Below are 17,493 nucleotides of genomic sequence, written 5' to 3'. Positions count from 1 at the left end.
AAAATCAGTTATCAATGTAGAGTATACATTGGAGTATAAAACATATTAAAAGTAAGTTAATTATACAGGTGATTTTAATCGCTGAATTTGGTGTGCAAATAATACTTTTTTTAAAATATATAGTGTGATAATATTATATTTGACAATATCAATTGACAATCTATTCTTTTCTATTTTAGTATTTTTATCACTTACCACATCATTACAAGGTTATTTAAAACAAGAGTAAAAGACAAATTTGTCCCTAATTTTTTTTTTCGACGGACATTTTCGTCCTCGAGAATTAGAAAATACATTTATGTTCCTGGCCCTTTCAAAATGTGTACAAATTTACCTCTCCATTAAAGTGTCTTTGTTGGGCTCAACGAAAAATACTGACGTGTCTCCCGTGACACTGACCTGGCCGTTACAGGAGCACACGTTGCATGTAACTTTATAAAACATAACTTTATAAAACAGGACATATTAGTCTTACGCCAAAACGTGTAGCTACAGGACATATTAGTCCTCTCGCCCTAAAACGATGTCGTTTCAAAACAGGACATTTTTCCCTTACTACCTCTTCTACCATCACCTACGCTGCCCCTCCTTTTCTTGTTTTGCATCATTATATATGATTGAATGTCAGAATTGAATTTGCCATGGGAAGATGAAAGTGCTTAATTTTGGAGCGCTTTACATTCTTAATTTAGGGTTTAACTGAGTTCTGATTTTTCTGTGGTTGATGGCAGAGTTTGCAAGAAAGGGCTGAACCAGTTGATGTAGGAGGAGGAAGTTCGCCCGGTGTTCCTCACAATTTAGGGTCTTATCTTCAACAACAGGGATTAGACCCTCCTTCAAGCTACCCTGTTCCCGAAGCTGGACTAGTTTCTATGGATGACTTGGCTTTTTCTTCCGGTCCCAACACATGTCAGCTGAAGAGAAGAAAGAGCTTCTTGTAGTTGCACGAAACAGTCTTGAATTGCTATCTAGCATAATAAATTCTGAGACAGAGCCCAAAACCTTGAAGGTCTAATTCCTATCTAGTATAATAAATTGGTGTTTTATTCACTACATCATGGAGATTTTGTATGTTCTATATATTTGTGAAGATTGAAATTCCGATTCAGTTACTTGCTTTTAAATGCAAGGGCATGGATCAAATGGAGATAGGTTGTAGATAGAAAATGATGTGTTCCCCTTCCCCCCCCCCCCCCCCCCCATGTAATCCAGTTTGTGGGATAACATTTTCTTGATAGAATTTATAATTTTATCGTTCCTTCGCAGAAAGATTTAACTCTCAGTTTGCTAGACAAGTGCAAGCACTCAGTCTCTATCATGAAGGAAATTGCGGAAAGCACCACAGATGATGAAGAGATACTTTTTGAGACTTTGTATCTTAATGATGAGTTGCAGCAGATAGTTTCCAAGTACAAGGAGTTGGAGGCTGCTCAACGGCCTGTGGCACAAGAGCCTCCAAATGTTGACACTGCAAAGCATGATGCGGAAGCTGTTCAAAGTCCTATTGAACTTCCTAAACGATTTGAAGAGGATGAGTCCGAAGAGTTCGAAGCTGCCCAAAAACTTGAAAGAAAGCTTCCCAAAAAGTCCAACGGTGTTGAAGCCAATGTAACCAATGGGGAGGGTCATCATGTTGAAACCACAATACTAGATGAGGCACACGAGAAGGACAACGCCGAATCAAAGGTTCCGAGCCAAACCCTTGCTTTCTTCAACGGGTCTCTGATTTTGGCGACGAATCTTCCCCACAGTCTCTTCCTCGCGCTGCGGTATCTAACTTCTTTTAATACTGGCATCGGTCCTGATCCGTTTACCTCCGCCGCTGCAACCGCCGCCGTGGGTTTCAGAGCCGCAACTCCTCTGCCTCTTCCCATACCAATGGCTTTGGTTTTCAATATAAAAAAGAGTAATTTGGTGATGTCTTAAGGAACAGAGCGGAACTCAGATTCGGAAACGATGAAAAGAATCAAGCTTTGAAATCAAATAAGCATTTCAGTGTATGAAATTTTGATGGGTCATTCACACTGATTTCCAAGAAAGAAAGAGGGAGAAAGAAAGAAAAGCAACACCTTTTTTTTTATCTTCTTCTTTGTTCTTTGAATATTTGTCTTTATTGTTGGGTGTGGTGTAGAGGGTGCGCATGGGAAGGGGAGTGGAGTGCGTTAGGGTAAGCGAGGGTATGGAAAGGGATGGGAATAGGGCAAGGAAAGGAAGGGCAGCGTAGGTGATGGTGGAAGAGGGAGTCAAGGGAAAATATGTCCTGTTTTGAAACGAGATCGTTTTGGGGCGAGAGACTAATATGTCATATTTTAAAAAAGTTACACATTTTGGTGTGAGAGAACTAATATGTCCTGTTTTATAAAGTTACATGCCACGTGTGCTTCCGTAACGGCCAGGTCAGCGCCACGGAGCTACGTTAGCATTTTTCATTGAGCCCAACGAAATCACTTTAACGGAGGGATAAATTTATCCGCATTTTAAAAGGGTTAGGGACATAAATATATTTTCCAATCTTCAAAGACGAAAATGTCCAAAAAAAAAGGTTAGGAACGGATTTGTCCTTTACTCTTAAAACAAAGAAAGCAAAAAAAGGAAAAAAGATTTAAAAAGATTAGTTTAATTTTCTTCTACCAAAGTTAGCAGTAATTAATTTACCTTCAATGTAGGCAAAGTTGCGAATTTATAGCTCGTATAATTAGTTTACGTTATTTGATGCAAATACACTTTTGAGCATATTTCTTTGGAATAAAAAATAAAACTAGTCTTGAGATTTTAAGATATTTATCTTTATAGTTGTCAAAATTGTTTATCTAATCAAAATTAAAAATCAATTAAAGTTTTAAAAATTTGGATTAGATTAATCTTTATTTAAAAAATTACATGAATGTAAATGGATGGTTACAATTACATAATTCGATCTAATTTTAGAGTTTTTTTTAATTTAAAAATCAAATCTAAAGAATCTTATTCAAATTACAACTACTTATGAAAGAATCTTTTTATTTATTTATTTATTTTTTCCATATTGTTAGTACCAATTATTTATTTAAAAAATAAATAAATAAAAATCAATCTAGAAAGGTGGAATGTGTTATTTTAGAATCAAACAGAATCTTTGTTATTGTTATATATAGTGTGAAACTGTTGAACATATCAGTATATCACACATAACCTAATCAAAGTCTCATTCCTTGGTTCCCAAGTACTCAACAGAAAGCTATATTTATAGCCAATTCTCAATCCTTTCTTCAACTTGACAAGTGACAATGACAAAGACGGAGATACAGAAGGACAAAGAGTGGTGCGACCATTGTGTGAAGTTTTCCCAAGTCAAACGCGAAACCTACTCTAGTGATTTTTGGTCCAAGTAAGTATAATATGTATATATATATATATATAATTAATTATGATTCAGAAAAATTTTATTATACTCATGATTTCACTATGTTTTCCAACGTTGTGTGTGTTATAGTTCTTGTAATACATGTGGGAGGATTCTATCAGATTCATCACTAAGGGGCTTCCCACTCCCAATATCCTTTCGAGTGAGTATGAAGAGGAGACACAAAAGCGGTTCCGGAAGAAGAATAAAGAAGACAGTGGATAAGCATAATCATGATGATATGGAACAAGTGGAGAAGAAACAAGGATTAAAATCAAAATCCAATGATGATAAAGATGATGATGGAATTGATGATACAGGAACAGATTGTGCAAGTTCTGTAACTCGTTCATAATTTTTTCCAGTTTAACTAACTAGGAGTATAGTCAAGTGGAGCCAGTTGAAAAATAGGTTAGTTATTTTATAACCTCCCACTATCTTAATGTTTAAAATGTTAAAATTAAAAATAAAAAGAGATTAATTTAAATTGGCTTATATTATAATTAACTTTTTAGACTTTTTTTTTTTTCCTTTCTGTACTCATTACTTTGTTATTCCCAATTTTTAACAAATTTATATTAATTAAGTGTGACTAATATTGCGGTGTTTTAATGTAAATTGCAAGGTCTTTTATTTATTCATTTTGTTCAATTATACTATATTATTTATTTGGTCAGTAGAATAAATGATGTAAAGTGAAATATATCAATAAAATAAAACAGTACGAATTTAATTATTAAAAAAATTATTATTCTTATTTATTTTTTATTTTAAATTTTAAACTCTAATTCCTAATTCATGTATAAGGTTTATTTTGGATTTGTATCCTCTACACTTAAATAGTTTCTTTTTCATATTTATTCTCGAAATTCAAATTTGAGAGGATCCAAATCCGTTTAGTCTTTATTGTAAAATCAAATCGAATTTTATAACAACCGACTTTAAAACTGAAAAAATTATATTATTTTAGAATTTTTTTATTAAATCAATCGATTCGGTTCGATTTATGATAGATTCGTAAAAAATTGAACCAAATCGAACAGAAATAACACATATTCCAACTTTGACTTGTCTCTTCTGTAATCATTAGCCTTCAAACAGTGCAATCAAGTTAGGTTAATTTAATGGTTATTTTATTAGCATTTGTTTGAATAAATTTATAAGTAATTTTTTTATTTTTAACTTATGAAAAAAATATTATTAATATCTAGTACGATTTTTAAAATTAAAATATAGCTTTTTAATAAATTATTTAAGTGTTTATGAAAAAAATAATTTTTTTTAAAATAAAATACTTTTAAAATTAAAAATTCAAACATAATATAACCATCTATTTAAATTTTTTTTTTTAAATTAATTAAATTATTTACTCAAATTAAACCTTAGTCTATTTAAATAAATATTGAAATTCGAATTTTATTTTGTTTATATCATGATTTTAAAATTGAATTGGATTGGTCGGTTAAACCGGTCCGATCGGGAACCGACACTGTAAACGGTTTGGTTCATCACTAAAAACCGCTCATAATAGAATCGGAGAAAAACTGCTGAACCGGCCGGTTTGCCTAATGTGACGTCGTTTCGAGGGGAAAAGAATAACGCGTTGCTGCTTGCTGGTCTCTCTCCTCTTTTTTGTTACTTTCATTCAAAGAAAACACAAAGGGAAAACCCTAGCTAGCCTCCATCGCCGCCGAACGGAGTGACCCATTGCCGCCCCCCGTGGCTGTCCGAGGAGTCTCTCTTTGTACTGTCGGCGTTATCCAAGTCAAATCCCCTGTTCGATGTCTTCTTCCTCGCTCGGCGCCCATCCTCCATTGGATTCGTCCTGCTCGCGGTCGTCCTGTCGCCATCGTCTCGTCGCCATTGTCTCGAAGGTCAGTGGCTTTGGTGTGCACTTGTTCTTCGATTTTCGTTTTATTCTTTGAATCTCTGTTCTGAAATCAACAAATCATTGAATGATTATAGGGTTTTGTGTTTTCTTGAAATCATTGATTTGCTCTGACTTTGGTGTTCTACTGTGGGTTCTGGGTTCTGGTGTGTTGTTGTGTGTTTTGCGGCTCTGCTGTGCTGTTGCTTTGTGTTTTTGTTGAAATCGTGAATGATTATTTGATTTTTGGGTTCTGGCTTTGCTCTGCTGCTGCTGCTGCTGCTTTGTGTTTTTGTTGAATTTGTAGATGATTATTTAATTATTTAGCTCAGGGTTGTGTGTTTTGTGTTTTGTGTTTTAGATTATATAGAAAAAAACCAATTACTTGAAACACTTGCACACAAACATGCCCAGAAAAAACAACTGCAACATTGAACAAAGTGTTCTAATATTGAGCAGGATTGGCCAAGTCGTAACCCTCAATAGCCTTGAAGAGAGCTTCACCCTTGGCCTTACCCTTCTTCATGTCTTCCTTGTCAGGCTTCGCATCTCCTTTGGAGTGGAACTTCACACTCAGCTTCCCAATGGATTCTCCATTGGGTCCTTCTACCAACAACGCTGTAGTTGTATGCATAGTTAGCCTCATCTATTGCCTCCACTTTGTGCAATATAAACTTGCTTTCTCCATCTGCATATATATCATTATTATCACAATTCACAACTATGATTATCTCATATATAGTATGTTTACTGAATTGAATAGTTACTGACCCTCGACAATGGTGAGTTTCTTGATGGTTCCAGGACCACCGTTTCCCTCAACGATTTCAACACTCTTGATGTCATCAATAATCTTAGGGGTGATAGAATCCACATCCTTCATAGCATTGTAAAGTTTGGCAGGGGGGCACGGGGGAGGTGATTGCATCCTCAAATGTGAAGACGGCCATGATTGTGAATTAAGAAGCTAAGGGAAGGAATCAAAGGAATGAGAAGTAGATGGTAATAGGTGAGGTTAGCTTTGTAGTGTGTGTTTGATGAGCAGAGGAATGACTTCTATTTACTTTTAGGCTTTTAGCTGCTGGGAGAGTAATACTAATATGCTGTTGCTGTGTTGTGCAATTTTGTGACTTAATTATGCTCAGATAGATAGATTAGTTTATAGTTAGATTAGATTGTGATTGTTTTGATGATTTATTGATTTCAGTTATGGATGATAATATTAATCATGGAGCAATTCTTGATAATAATACATCTATGGATAACAATTTGTCTACCTCCTGTGTCGAATGATGTTGTTAATCCCAATCCTCCTAGTTCTAAACTTCCAACGATAGTCACTCATAAGCTTCTTCTATATTTTAGGATGTTTATTTATAATTTATTTATTATTTTATTCTAAAACGGTTTTTCCGATTGAACTACGGTTGGACCAGTTAGACCAGTAAACTAGTGAACCAGTAATCAGAGCGGTTTGATGACCGGTCCGGTTCTTGGAACCTTGGTTTATACAGTAATTTATTGCCCAGTATCAAACAGTAAGTTTTAGATTTGCCGCGGACTAGTTCTTGACAAGAAATATGCGAAAAAAACCCTCTGAATCAGAGCTTCCAATCTCCCATTCCATCCCACCCTCCCCCTGTCCTCTCACTCTCTTCTCCCATTGAATCTGATTCACTCCCACCGTCTCACTCCCTCTCCATTCTTACCAGCGGCTCTCACTCTCCTCACTCCTCACTCCGTCCCCGAGCAGTCCATGACGGAGCTTCCTCTCCTGCTACTGTCTTCCTCGGAGATTAGTATTTTATTTATTTACTTTTTCTATTTTGAAAATAACCTTCTCTGAATCTCTGTTGCTCTCTTATTTTTTCTCTGATTCTTTTTTCTCTTAATTAAGCCCTGACTATAGTTATGTATGAATATAGTTCTACACTGATAAGAAGGTCTCTTTTGTCGGAGCGTTTGGGAAGATTTCTTCAATTTAATGTAATGATTTCTTCTCTCTTTCAATCTCTTCAATTTAGTCGATATGAACTTTGCTGTTTTTTAAATATTCAAAGTCTGTTAGCGTATTGGTGTATGAAAGTTAATTGTGTATTTGGCTAATTGGCTCTATAATTTTATCTTCAGTTAGGTAGTCAATTTGTATTAACCATGTAAGTTTTATTATACTTAAAAGTGTAGTTATTATTGGTGCTATAAATATAATTCTTATTGTTATTGCTGCTACAAATGAATGATGTGAAAGAACGCTTTCTTAGCTTGATATTGTTGTTGAAGTGAATTGAGGTGTATGTTGTTGCTTTGGTTTTTTATCTTAGTTGTTGACTTCTTGTTTCAATTTTTTTATTCTTGAAGCTTATATGTTTCAATAGCTTGATGAAAAATCTTGAAGCTCGATAGTTGAATGTGTCTAATTTGGCAAAACTAGCTATTCTGCTACTAATATGCAGAATTTCTTGGTGTTCATTTTTGTGACAGGATTTTATTTAGTTACTTAAATTTTTTAGTGTATAGATGTTGTTTATAAGACATTTGTATCTTGAATTTTGGATGTGTGGTACTCATTATTCTTGTTTATCGAACATTTGGATTTGAGAATGTATATGATTTCCTATCAATTAAGATTTAAAAACCGATAAAATCGACCGAACCAAATCGCTTTTGGTTCGGTTTGGTGGAAACAACACAACCGATTGGTTGATATCTTGTAGCAACCGAATTGGTCAGTTCGGTTGGTTTTCGGTCCAAAACCGAATTGATAAAACCTTTGGTATATAAATTGATAGTTTACACTGCACTATATATTTCCATTTACTGATTTTCCAGAAGAATTTCCATTTACACAGCACTATATATTTGCAAGCTAGTTATTTTAATATTTCTTTGTTGGATTGAGTATAACTATAAATAAAACCTTTGGTATATAAATTGATAGTTTACATACTCCTAAAATATAGTTCTGTTCTACGTGGCTTTTAATATGCTTTGTAGGCTTACTAACTGCTTCCACCTATTTCAAGAATCAAGTCCCTAAGACTTGAAGTCAGTTGTAATAAAATCTCTGCTCTTATCGTCCATAGTTTGAATTTCTGATTTGAATAGTTAACCTTGTTTAGGTAGTATTTTTCTTGGATTTAAGATGCATTGTGTATTCTTTTGCATGTCTCTTATTGAAGACTAGAGTTCTTGGATGATGGTAGCAAAGCCTCTGTGGCATTCTCACATACACCTCGTTAAGCAAACACTCGTCGCTATAATCAAAGACCTTCCCTTACATGCTCATCGACCTCCTTCCCCCTCTCCCTCGTGGACAGAAGATGCTGTTTCACAAGTGATTCGGTTCATCCCCTCATGCTTCTTTAGGGCCCCTCGCTCGATTGGCTGCCAAACCAGTTTCCGACACCGCACTCCTCTCCGACAGCGCAACCTCAATGAAGAACAACGAAAGTTCCACCACAAACTCCTTGTGCTTGGCCCTGCTGCACACAGGGACCCCGGCAGGGTCAACCTTGGTCTTCACAAAGCCCTCCAGTTCTTCCGATGGGTTGAGACTCGCTTTGGGTTCCACCACACTGAGGTCACGTGTCGCGAGATGGCAATTGTGTTGGCCAGAGCAGATAGATTCACTGCTCTTTGGGATTTCTTGAAAGAGATGTCTGGAAAAGAGAGTTCCAAGCTTGTGACCACAGAGACCGTTACGTGTTTGATAAAAGTCCTAGGAGAAGTAGGGCTGGCTAATGAAGCATTGTTTGCATTTTATAGGATGAGGCAGCTTCACTGCAGACCGGACATTTATGCTTACAATACATTAATCAATGCGCTTTGTAGGGTTGGGAATTTCAGGAAGGCTAGGTTCTTTCTTGAGCAGATGGAGTTGCCAGGGTTCCGGTGCCCACCGGATACATTTACTTATACCATTTTGATAAGCTCTTATTGTAGGCATGCTACACAAACCGGGTGCAAGAAGGCCACAAGGAGGAGGTTGTGGGAAGCGAATCACCTTTTCCGGCTCATGCTCTTCAAGGGATTTGTTCCTGATGTTGTGACTTACAATGCCTTAATAGATGGTTGCTGCAAGACCTATCGCATTGCTAGAGCATTGGAGTTGTTTGAGGACATGAAGAAGAAAGGATGTGTCCCTAATAGAGTTACTTATAATTCTTTAATAAGATACTTCAGTGCAGTGAATGAGATTGATAGAGCTATTGAGATGTTAAGGGATATGCAGAGGTCGAATCATGGAGTACCCGGTTCGAGTTCATACACACCTATCATTCATGCCCTTTGTGAAGTTGGCAAGGTTCTTGATGCTTGGAATCTTCTTATTGAGATGGTTGATGGAGGGTTAATACCTAGAGAGTATACATATGCATTGGTTTGTGATGCAGTTTGCAAAGCAGGTGAGAGTAGCTTGTTAGAGGATGAAGTTCATAAGAAAATAAAAGAAGGTATTAGGAATAGATACAGGCAAACAATGAAATTCAAACCCATTATGGGTCGCAAGGGGTATCCTGAGATAGAGGACATTTGAATAGTTTGTAATTACATTATTTATACCAAGGTTTCTTGGTCTTTTTTGTGTGCTATCATTGAAAATTTATTTCATAGTTAACAACAGTTTAAACTTTAAATAGTTGTTATAAGTTGGGATATTTATTTGGCTCAATTGTTTATGAAACATTTATGAGGAAATAATGATATAATTCCCTAGCTAAATGTAATGACTAATGAGTAAAAGTAAAGTAGCAAACTCAAGACCCAATTAGGAGAGTAAGAATGTAATTAAAAGAAAAAAAAAGGTAATCGATATCTTTTCATCTTTAGAATTCAGGAATGATCTCTCTTTTATTTCTCTCTAACTTAACCAATTCTTTCCCTAATTTCCTCTAATCTCATCACGCTAACTAAAAACAATAAATTAGAGACAATCACTAGGAATTAATTCACATAAACCATGATTTTTTTCCAATTGCGAGGATTTCAAAGTTGTGTGCATTTGATAACTAGCTTTTCATGAATTCAGAGAGGCCCAACAATTTGGCTTATTCCCTGGCAAGTCATGCTGTCAGTGCCCTATGATTTGTTGTATTTTTTGGATCATTCCTTAAAGGAAATTGGTTTTGTTTCAGGATAATAAAGAAAGAAAAAAAGCAATTGGTTTTAGGGTTTTATTATGGTGGAAAGGTACAATGCAAATGCAAAAAGACATGAATGCATATATGGAGTGACCCCATGTAGATTGATTGAACTTGCATAGTTGTCATTTGTAGTAATTGATGGAATTATGAGAACGTGTTAATGAATTTAAAGTTATTCTATTTTGTTTCTATGTGGAAAGCCATTTACTCTTTTAAGAAGAAGCATACAAAATGTTGTACCAATGAAACTGAATTCTTAAATTGCATATGAATTGGCCAAACTATTTTAAGGATCAAATTTTTTTTTAATGAAAAAATAAATGAATAACATATAATAATTGGTCATGTTATTGTTGGCATAATATTTTTTCTATTAAGTGTAAAACACATCAAATCATTTTCTGTATCTAAATGTAAATGTGTTTCATTTTAAATTTTTTGAAACTTCAAAATTTTAATTCTTGATCATTAATCAACTGATATTAGTTTGCTTATGTGTTAAGTTTTTTCAACGAGTGCTAATGTTTAAGTCTCAACGTTATATTTTTAGGTTCTTATAAATATTCAAATATTATGGTTTTAATATAGAACTTTGTTTAATTGCTTTAGATCATGGTAAATATTCCTAATTTTTCTTTTGATCATTATAATTATAAACCTCAATAGTTAACACTAAGCCTAAAGGGAAAAAAATTTCCTTAAAAGATAACTAATGCTTATACTAAAAGAATATTAAAGCGATCCCTTTATCTATTCTATACCTTTTCAATAATTGTAAAAACAACAAATATTATTTGACTCCCATTTGAAAAGATATAACTAGATAAGATACGATATGATATATAATTAATTAAAATGCAAAGTAAGTTTGAAATTGGAAACTTCTAGCATGCCTTGTTGGGTATGTTTTTCACTTTTTTGTGAAGATGACTTTTTTTATTGATTAAGCAAAATCAAAATCGTATTGGAACTTGGAAGAATAACAAAGCAAACTGACAAGGACATTTTAAACATAGTAGAAGTCTCTTTAAAACTACTCTCACTATTTTCTAAAATGTTTTTTTTTTTCAATAAGATTTTTAAAAAATTACAGGAATGATATTCATACAACTATTAACTTTTACCTACATTCTATTGTCAAAAAGGAAAAAGATTCACATTATACATTGATTTAATTTATAAATTTTAAATTATATTATTATTTTTTTAAAATTGATCTCTAAACAGAAACACTATAATTTTTTTAAAATTGATCTCTAAACAAAAACACTATAATGATCTCTGGATTTAAATATTAAAGGGTGGATACTTTTTTCTTCTTATAATTTTTTTTTTGTTTTCTACGGTATTTCCCAACCTGACATATTAAGAAGTAATTTGTTGCGAATCTAAATTTTATTTAAGGGTCTGTTGCTGGCCAATGAATTGCTGCATGCACAAGGCAAAATTCAAATTCCCAACACTTATTTAAGCAGACGAGTGAGACTGACTACTCGACCAATCCAAATTGTTTCTTCTTATGACTTATAAGCAGACAAATGTACGCAAAGGAAAGAAGGGAATAGACATGTCACATGTCCAATGGCCCTCAACATTTCATGTATAACACAAATGAATAGATAAAATAAAAGAACAAAACTTTTTCGAAGAAAAAAAACTATTTTACAATTTTTCAACTAATATATAAGTATATAACCAATAGTTTCCCATTCCTTTGACCCTTTTCTACATTAAATAATTAGTTTTTAAGAAAAAAAACAAATTTTACTAAAAAATATTATTTTTTCTTGACTTTTAATGAGACAAATATAGAAATATTAGGTGACTAATCACATTTTTTTAAATTGCGAAATTGTCCATCATGCATACAAAAATGTTAATAGACAACCATTTTTATCAAAAAAAAAAAATACTAACATTATCTCAAAGATAAAGTAAATATAATGAAAAAAATAGTTATTTACATTTGTGAATTTTTTTTATAAATAATATTAGAAAGTCAATGATCTAGAAAAAAATCGAAATGACTTAGTATTGACTATTAACTTAAATACAAAATAATTATAAAAAATAATTGATTACTTTATATATTTTTATATCATTTGTTTAGTGAAATATGTAAAAAAAATATTAAAAATTATCAGAATTTATTATTTTTAGTTATTATTTAATTATTAATTTAATTTTTTTAAAAAATGAAATTTTTTTATTTTTTTAATTATTTAATAAAGTACAATCTTTTACTTTAAATTATTTAAGTAAAATTATAAAAAAAATATTGAATAATAATTTATCAAATAATTAAAAAAAATTAAGAGGATTTACTTTTATTCTTTTGGTCTATTAATTGATCGACATATTTTATTATATGCTTTTAAATATTGAGGAGATTGTAAATGAATAATTTGATTTGAAAAAGAAGGGTTTGAAAATTGGAGGAGGTATGCATGTAGTGGGGAAGAGAAGAAAGAGCAAATGAAACAGCAAGGCAGCTGAAGGGTCCCCGGTGGCAGCTCAGCATTCCCCATTCACCACCTTCGCTGGCATCCACGCTTCTCTCTCTCTCTCTCTCTCTCTTTCTCTCTCTTCGCATTCCCTTTTTTATTCTTCTCATTCCTCATTTCTCATTCCCACCCCCCTCCCTTCACAATGGACCTCCGCCGCCGCCCTCCCCCCAACGCGACCGCAGCGGCCAAGAGACCAACAACCACCACCACCACTACACCTCCCAAGGCCTCCGACGCCCTCCCACTCCCTCTCTACCTCACCAACGCCATCTTCTTCACCCTCTTCTTCTCCGTCGCTTACTACCTCCTCCACCGTTGGCGCGACAAGATCCGCACCTCCACCCCTCTCCACCTCCTTACCTTCTCCGAGATCTCCGCCATCGTCTCCCTCATCGCCTCCTTCATCTACCTCCTCGGCTTCTTCGGCATCGATTTCGTCCAATCCTTCATCGCCCGCAACTCCAACGACGCATGGGAAGAAGAAGAAGAAAACGAACAACAAAAACTTGAGCAACACCGCCGCGCCACTCAGATCCTCCCTACTCCTCCGCCGCAGCCACAGCAGCCTGAAACCCTAATTCCGTCGATTTCTTCCGCCGACGATGAGGAGATTGTCTGCTCGGTCGTCGACGGCAGGACACCGTCGTACTCGCTTGAGTCGCGTATCGGTGACTGTTTTCGCGCTGCAGCGATTCGCCGCGACGCGCTGCAACGCGTTACCGGGAGATCCTTGAAGGGTCTGCCATTGGAAGGGTTCGATTACGATTCGATTTTGGGGCAGTGTTGTGAGATGCCGGTGGGGTACGTTCAGATTCCGGTAGGTGTGGCGGGGCCGTTGCTTCTGGACGGTGTGCAGTATGTTGTGCCGATGGCGACGACGGAGGGGTGCCTCGTTGCGAGCACAAATCGGGGATGCAAGGCAATCAGCGCCTGCGGTGGGGCCAGCAGTGTTGTGTTGAGGGATGGGATGTCGAGGGCTCCGGTGGTGAGGTTCGGCACTGCGAAGAGGGCGGCGGAATTGAAGTTCTTCTTGGAGGACCCACTTAATTTTGATACACTTTCCGTTGTTTTCAACAGGTTGGTGTTCTTGTTTATTTTATTTTAATTTATCCTTTATATTTTAATTGATTTGCCGGCAAATGTCATCTAATCCTTTGTGGATTCATTTGAATGACTTTGGCAGTATATGATTGAATGAATGTCTGTGCATGCATGCATATAAATTGATGCTTTTAAAAAAAAGGGTAAAATATTTGTTTGAAGGATTTAAGTTTGGTGCACCAGGAGTAAACTTTTTTATTTATGCCATAATAATTAAGTTGTTTTATTTTTGTTGGGTCAGAAGTTGTATGAGATGGGCGTTATGTGGCCTCTTTTTGTAATGGTGGTGGTTGATGGTTCTGTACTTCTGTGTGTGGGAAAATCTTGTTGTTTTGATGGTGATGGATTGTTCTTGCATGGACTAGAGTCTCATAAGACAAGTGTGTGTCTTTTCTTTTTGGGGTTGGGTGGTGTTTGTTAGGTGAGAATTATAGCTGTAGTTACATCATTCACTTGAAAGTTGCATGATTTGTTTCCAAAAATGGTAAAAGAGGAAATTTGAGGGTGTTAAGGTGTAGAGCACTTTTAGTTTTAGACCCTAGTCTAATGGTTTTTGTTTCTTCTTAGAGGTTCCTCTCAATTTAATGCCTTGGCCTTTGGCCTTTGATTTTGCGCCCCCTCTTCTGTGAAAGACTGTTGGTGGAGAGATTATTGTTATAAATATCCCCCTCCTTTTTTCTCTTTTGTTTTTATTTGTATTTTTGGTGTTCCTGAGTTTGATGTTGATCCCTTATTTAAAGTGAAGAGACGGAGGGCTAGATTGTGGATTCGTTTCTAGGATATTTCTATTTGTGTTGAAATTTGGATCTGATAATTTTTTTTATGCGTGGTTTCAGGTCCAGTAGATTTGCAAGGCTTCAGGGTGTTCAGTGTGCTATGGCAGGGAAGAACGTTTATTTGAGATTCACTTGCAGCACTGGTGATGCCATGGGGATGAACATGGTTTCCAAAGGAGTGCAGAATGTTCTTGATTTTCTTCAAAACGATTTCCCTGACATGGATGTCATTGGCATCTCTGGTAATTTTACATTCCTTTTCACAACTTAAATTAATTGTGATGTTATTTGGTATGCCTGATGTGATGGATAGCATTCAATTGACATAATTCATTTTTTTTTTCATATGCGATCACATTGTTTGGTTTTTCGTCCCCATTCAATTATGGAAGTGGTCCAATTTCATTATATCATCTGTGAAATTTTTGCTTTTTAAATATATATATTATATTATGTTGTTATCATTTATCTGTTTGAATTGGAGAATTGTGCCTTGCGATGGTGTGATTGTAGAGGTTATTGTGTGGACATTGTCAAGTTGGTTAGTTATTTGAGTTTTGATTTGTTTGTTCCATTTGCTTGTTAAAATCAGACCAATATTCCTAAACCTTTATTATTAATTGGTTTTTGATAAAAAGAAATGTCATGCACATAATTTCTGTGTGTGTGTGTGTGTGAAAATAGTATGCATTCAATTTAATCTTATTTGTTAGAATGTTCATATTTAATTTGCGTATCCATACATTCTTAAAACTATGAACACTGAATCAAAATTTTAATTTAAAAACTTAAAAATAGAAAAAAGGAATCATGACATCACAATCAGAATTATCATCAACAGTTATGTTTCATTTGCTTGGATTCCTTATGATCTAGTATTTTATCTGATTATTTCTTTTACCATGTTAATCCACTCATTTTATTAGTTTTCCAGTTTAATTGGTGGTATCCTTTCTGTCATACTCTATTAATCTCTCTGTCCGGTATTTGATTTTGATGTCTATAATCACAGTATGCTTGAAATTATTTTAACGGGAATATTAGATCTACAATGTGATGGTTAAATAACTGCTGACTTGGTCTTCAGGAAATTACTGTTCGGACAAGAAACCCGCTGCTGTAAATTGGATTGAGGGTCGTGGCAAATCAATTGTTTGTGAAGCAATTATCAAAGAAGAAGTGGTGACAAAGGTACTGAAGACCAATGTTGCTGCCTTGGTTGAGCTCAACATGCTGAAAAACCTTGCTGGTTCTGCTGTTGCCGGAGCTCTTGGAGGATATAATGCCCATGCTAGTAACATTGTCTCTGCCATTTTCCTAGCCACTGGTCAAGATCCAGCTCAGAATGTTGAGAGTTCCCATTGCATCACCATGATGGAAGCCGTCAACGAAGGGAGGGACCTTCACATCTCAGTGACTATGCCTTCCATTGAGGTGATTTAAAATTTTGCATCTTAATCCAGTAACTTCATTATTGTTATTCCCTTCAATTTTAATAGCTAAATCTTTGTGTGACTGCTTGTCTTCTCAGGTGGGAACAGTTGGGGGTGGGACTCAACTTGCATCTCAGTCTGCATGCTTGAACTTGCTCGGTGTAAAGGGCCCGAGCAAGGAATCACCGGGATCTAACTCAAGACTCTTGGCCAAAATTGTCGCTGGCGCTGTTCTAGCAGGAGAGCTGTCTCTGATGTCTGCTATTGCGGCTGGACAACTAGTCAGGAGCCATATGAAATACAACAGATCAAGCAGAGATGTGTCTAATTGCACCTCTTGAAGACCAGATGATGTGGTTGAGGTCACTGTTTGTTGTGAAGTTTTGGAATTAAAAAAAAAAAGCACAAAAAAGGGTCTTTTTGAGTTGGGGGGGAATTTTCTGAATTGCAGAGGAAAATTGAAAACATGAGTAAGATTGCTGGCATCAACTTTTGGCTTTAGATTGGTTTCTGTCGATCCTTCACCACCTGTTTTGGGGTTCCTTTTGGATCATCCTCTGCTCACAATACAAGCTTTGACAACCTAACCCTGCAGAATCATTGGATGGGTGTTGATATTTTCTTTAACCGAGACATTTGATGTGTTGTATTATAATTCTTTTTTATGATAATATGATTAGTGTATGTACCAACGTCCATTGATACATTAATTTCTATTTAGTTGGGGGACCAGAAAGGATAGGGGTTTGTCTTGTTGCATTGGCTTCTGAAGTATCTTTTATTCATTGAATTGAACAACTCCTTTCCTATGTCTTTCAGTTTTTAGCCACACTGGATATTACAGAGATATTCTTATTTATTTGTTTTGTTGAAGTTAGTTCATAGGCACATTGCTCTGCTGTTTTCAAGCATAAGAATTATCACTTAATCATACCGAGCACCCCCTATCTTTATAATTAGAACTGATTCACAACAGCGGAACACTGAATTGCAGAAAACTTACGCCAATTAGCTTGTCAATAGTGTTGAACTAGGCTGATCCTATATATTGTTTTGCACCATTTGTTATCTTTTTTATTATGAGCATATAGTGGACAGATATGGATTCAAGTGTGGTTGTTGCTATTCCTCTCGAGTATTATAGATTCATATAATTTTTGTGAAATTTATTTAAGTAAAATTTGCTTCTCTTTTTATCTTCTAACTAAATATACACCCCAAGAGCTTATAGAGTCTAACCCGTAAGAAATTAGTTATTACCCATAGAAAAGAGTTTGGCTTTAGTT

At 35.2% G+C, this 17,493-nt stretch overlaps 3 protein-coding genes across 19 annotated transcripts; all 3 read left to right on the top strand.

Annotated features, from left to right (window-relative positions):
* Positions 1 to 17: 17 nt before the first annotated feature.
* Positions 18 to 2,429, top strand: LOC114924205 (uncharacterized). Its single transcript, XM_029287857.2, has 2 exons — positions 18 to 1,009; positions 1,267 to 2,429. The coding sequence occupies exons 1-2, from the start codon at positions 908 to 910 to the stop codon at positions 1,924 to 1,926; spliced, it is 762 nt and encodes a 253-aa protein (XP_029143690.1). The 5' UTR covers positions 18 to 907; the 3' UTR covers positions 1,927 to 2,429.
* Positions 2,430 to 4,968: 2,539 nt separating this feature from the next.
* LOC112702188 (pentatricopeptide repeat-containing protein At1g77405) lies at positions 4,969 to 9,883 on the top strand. 17 transcript variants are annotated; one of them, XM_072199946.1, is made up of 5 exons: positions 4,993 to 5,256; positions 5,709 to 5,875; positions 6,054 to 6,258; positions 7,175 to 7,235; positions 8,429 to 9,883. In XM_072199946.1, exon 5 carries the CDS (start codon positions 8,443 to 8,445, stop codon positions 9,781 to 9,783), a length of 1,341 nt encoding a protein of 446 aa, XP_072056047.1. In that variant the 5' UTR covers positions 4,993 to 5,256; positions 5,709 to 5,875; positions 6,054 to 6,258; positions 7,175 to 7,235; positions 8,429 to 8,442; the 3' UTR covers positions 9,784 to 9,883. The 17 variants fall into 17 exon arrangements, with proteins under 17 accessions (XP_025608920.1, XP_072056047.1, XP_072056052.1 ...); XM_072199950.1 differs by having other exon boundaries at positions 5,004 to 5,256; positions 5,790 to 5,875; XM_072199944.1 differs by having other exon boundaries at positions 5,026 to 5,256; positions 6,013 to 6,258.
* A 2,895-nt stretch (positions 9,884 to 12,778) lies between these two features.
* Positions 12,779 to 17,066, top strand: LOC112702186 (3-hydroxy-3-methylglutaryl coenzyme A reductase 1). The gene is made up of 4 exons (XM_025753124.3): positions 12,779 to 13,974; positions 14,835 to 15,016; positions 15,862 to 16,208; positions 16,306 to 17,066. The coding sequence occupies exons 1-4, from the start codon at positions 13,040 to 13,042 to the stop codon at positions 16,546 to 16,548; spliced, it is 1,707 nt and encodes a 568-aa protein (XP_025608909.1). The 5' UTR covers positions 12,779 to 13,039; the 3' UTR covers positions 16,549 to 17,066.
* The last annotated feature ends 427 nt before the right edge of the window (positions 17,067 to 17,493 follow it).

This window comes from Arachis hypogaea, chromosome 7 (assembly GCF_003086295.3).
Source record: "Arachis hypogaea cultivar Tifrunner chromosome 7, arahy.Tifrunner.gnm2.J5K5, whole genome shotgun sequence".
Classification (NCBI taxonomy): Eukaryota; Viridiplantae; Streptophyta; class Magnoliopsida; order Fabales; family Fabaceae; genus Arachis; species Arachis hypogaea.
Note: the sequence above shows the minus strand (reverse complement) of the source record. Positions and strands in the feature narration are given on the sequence as shown.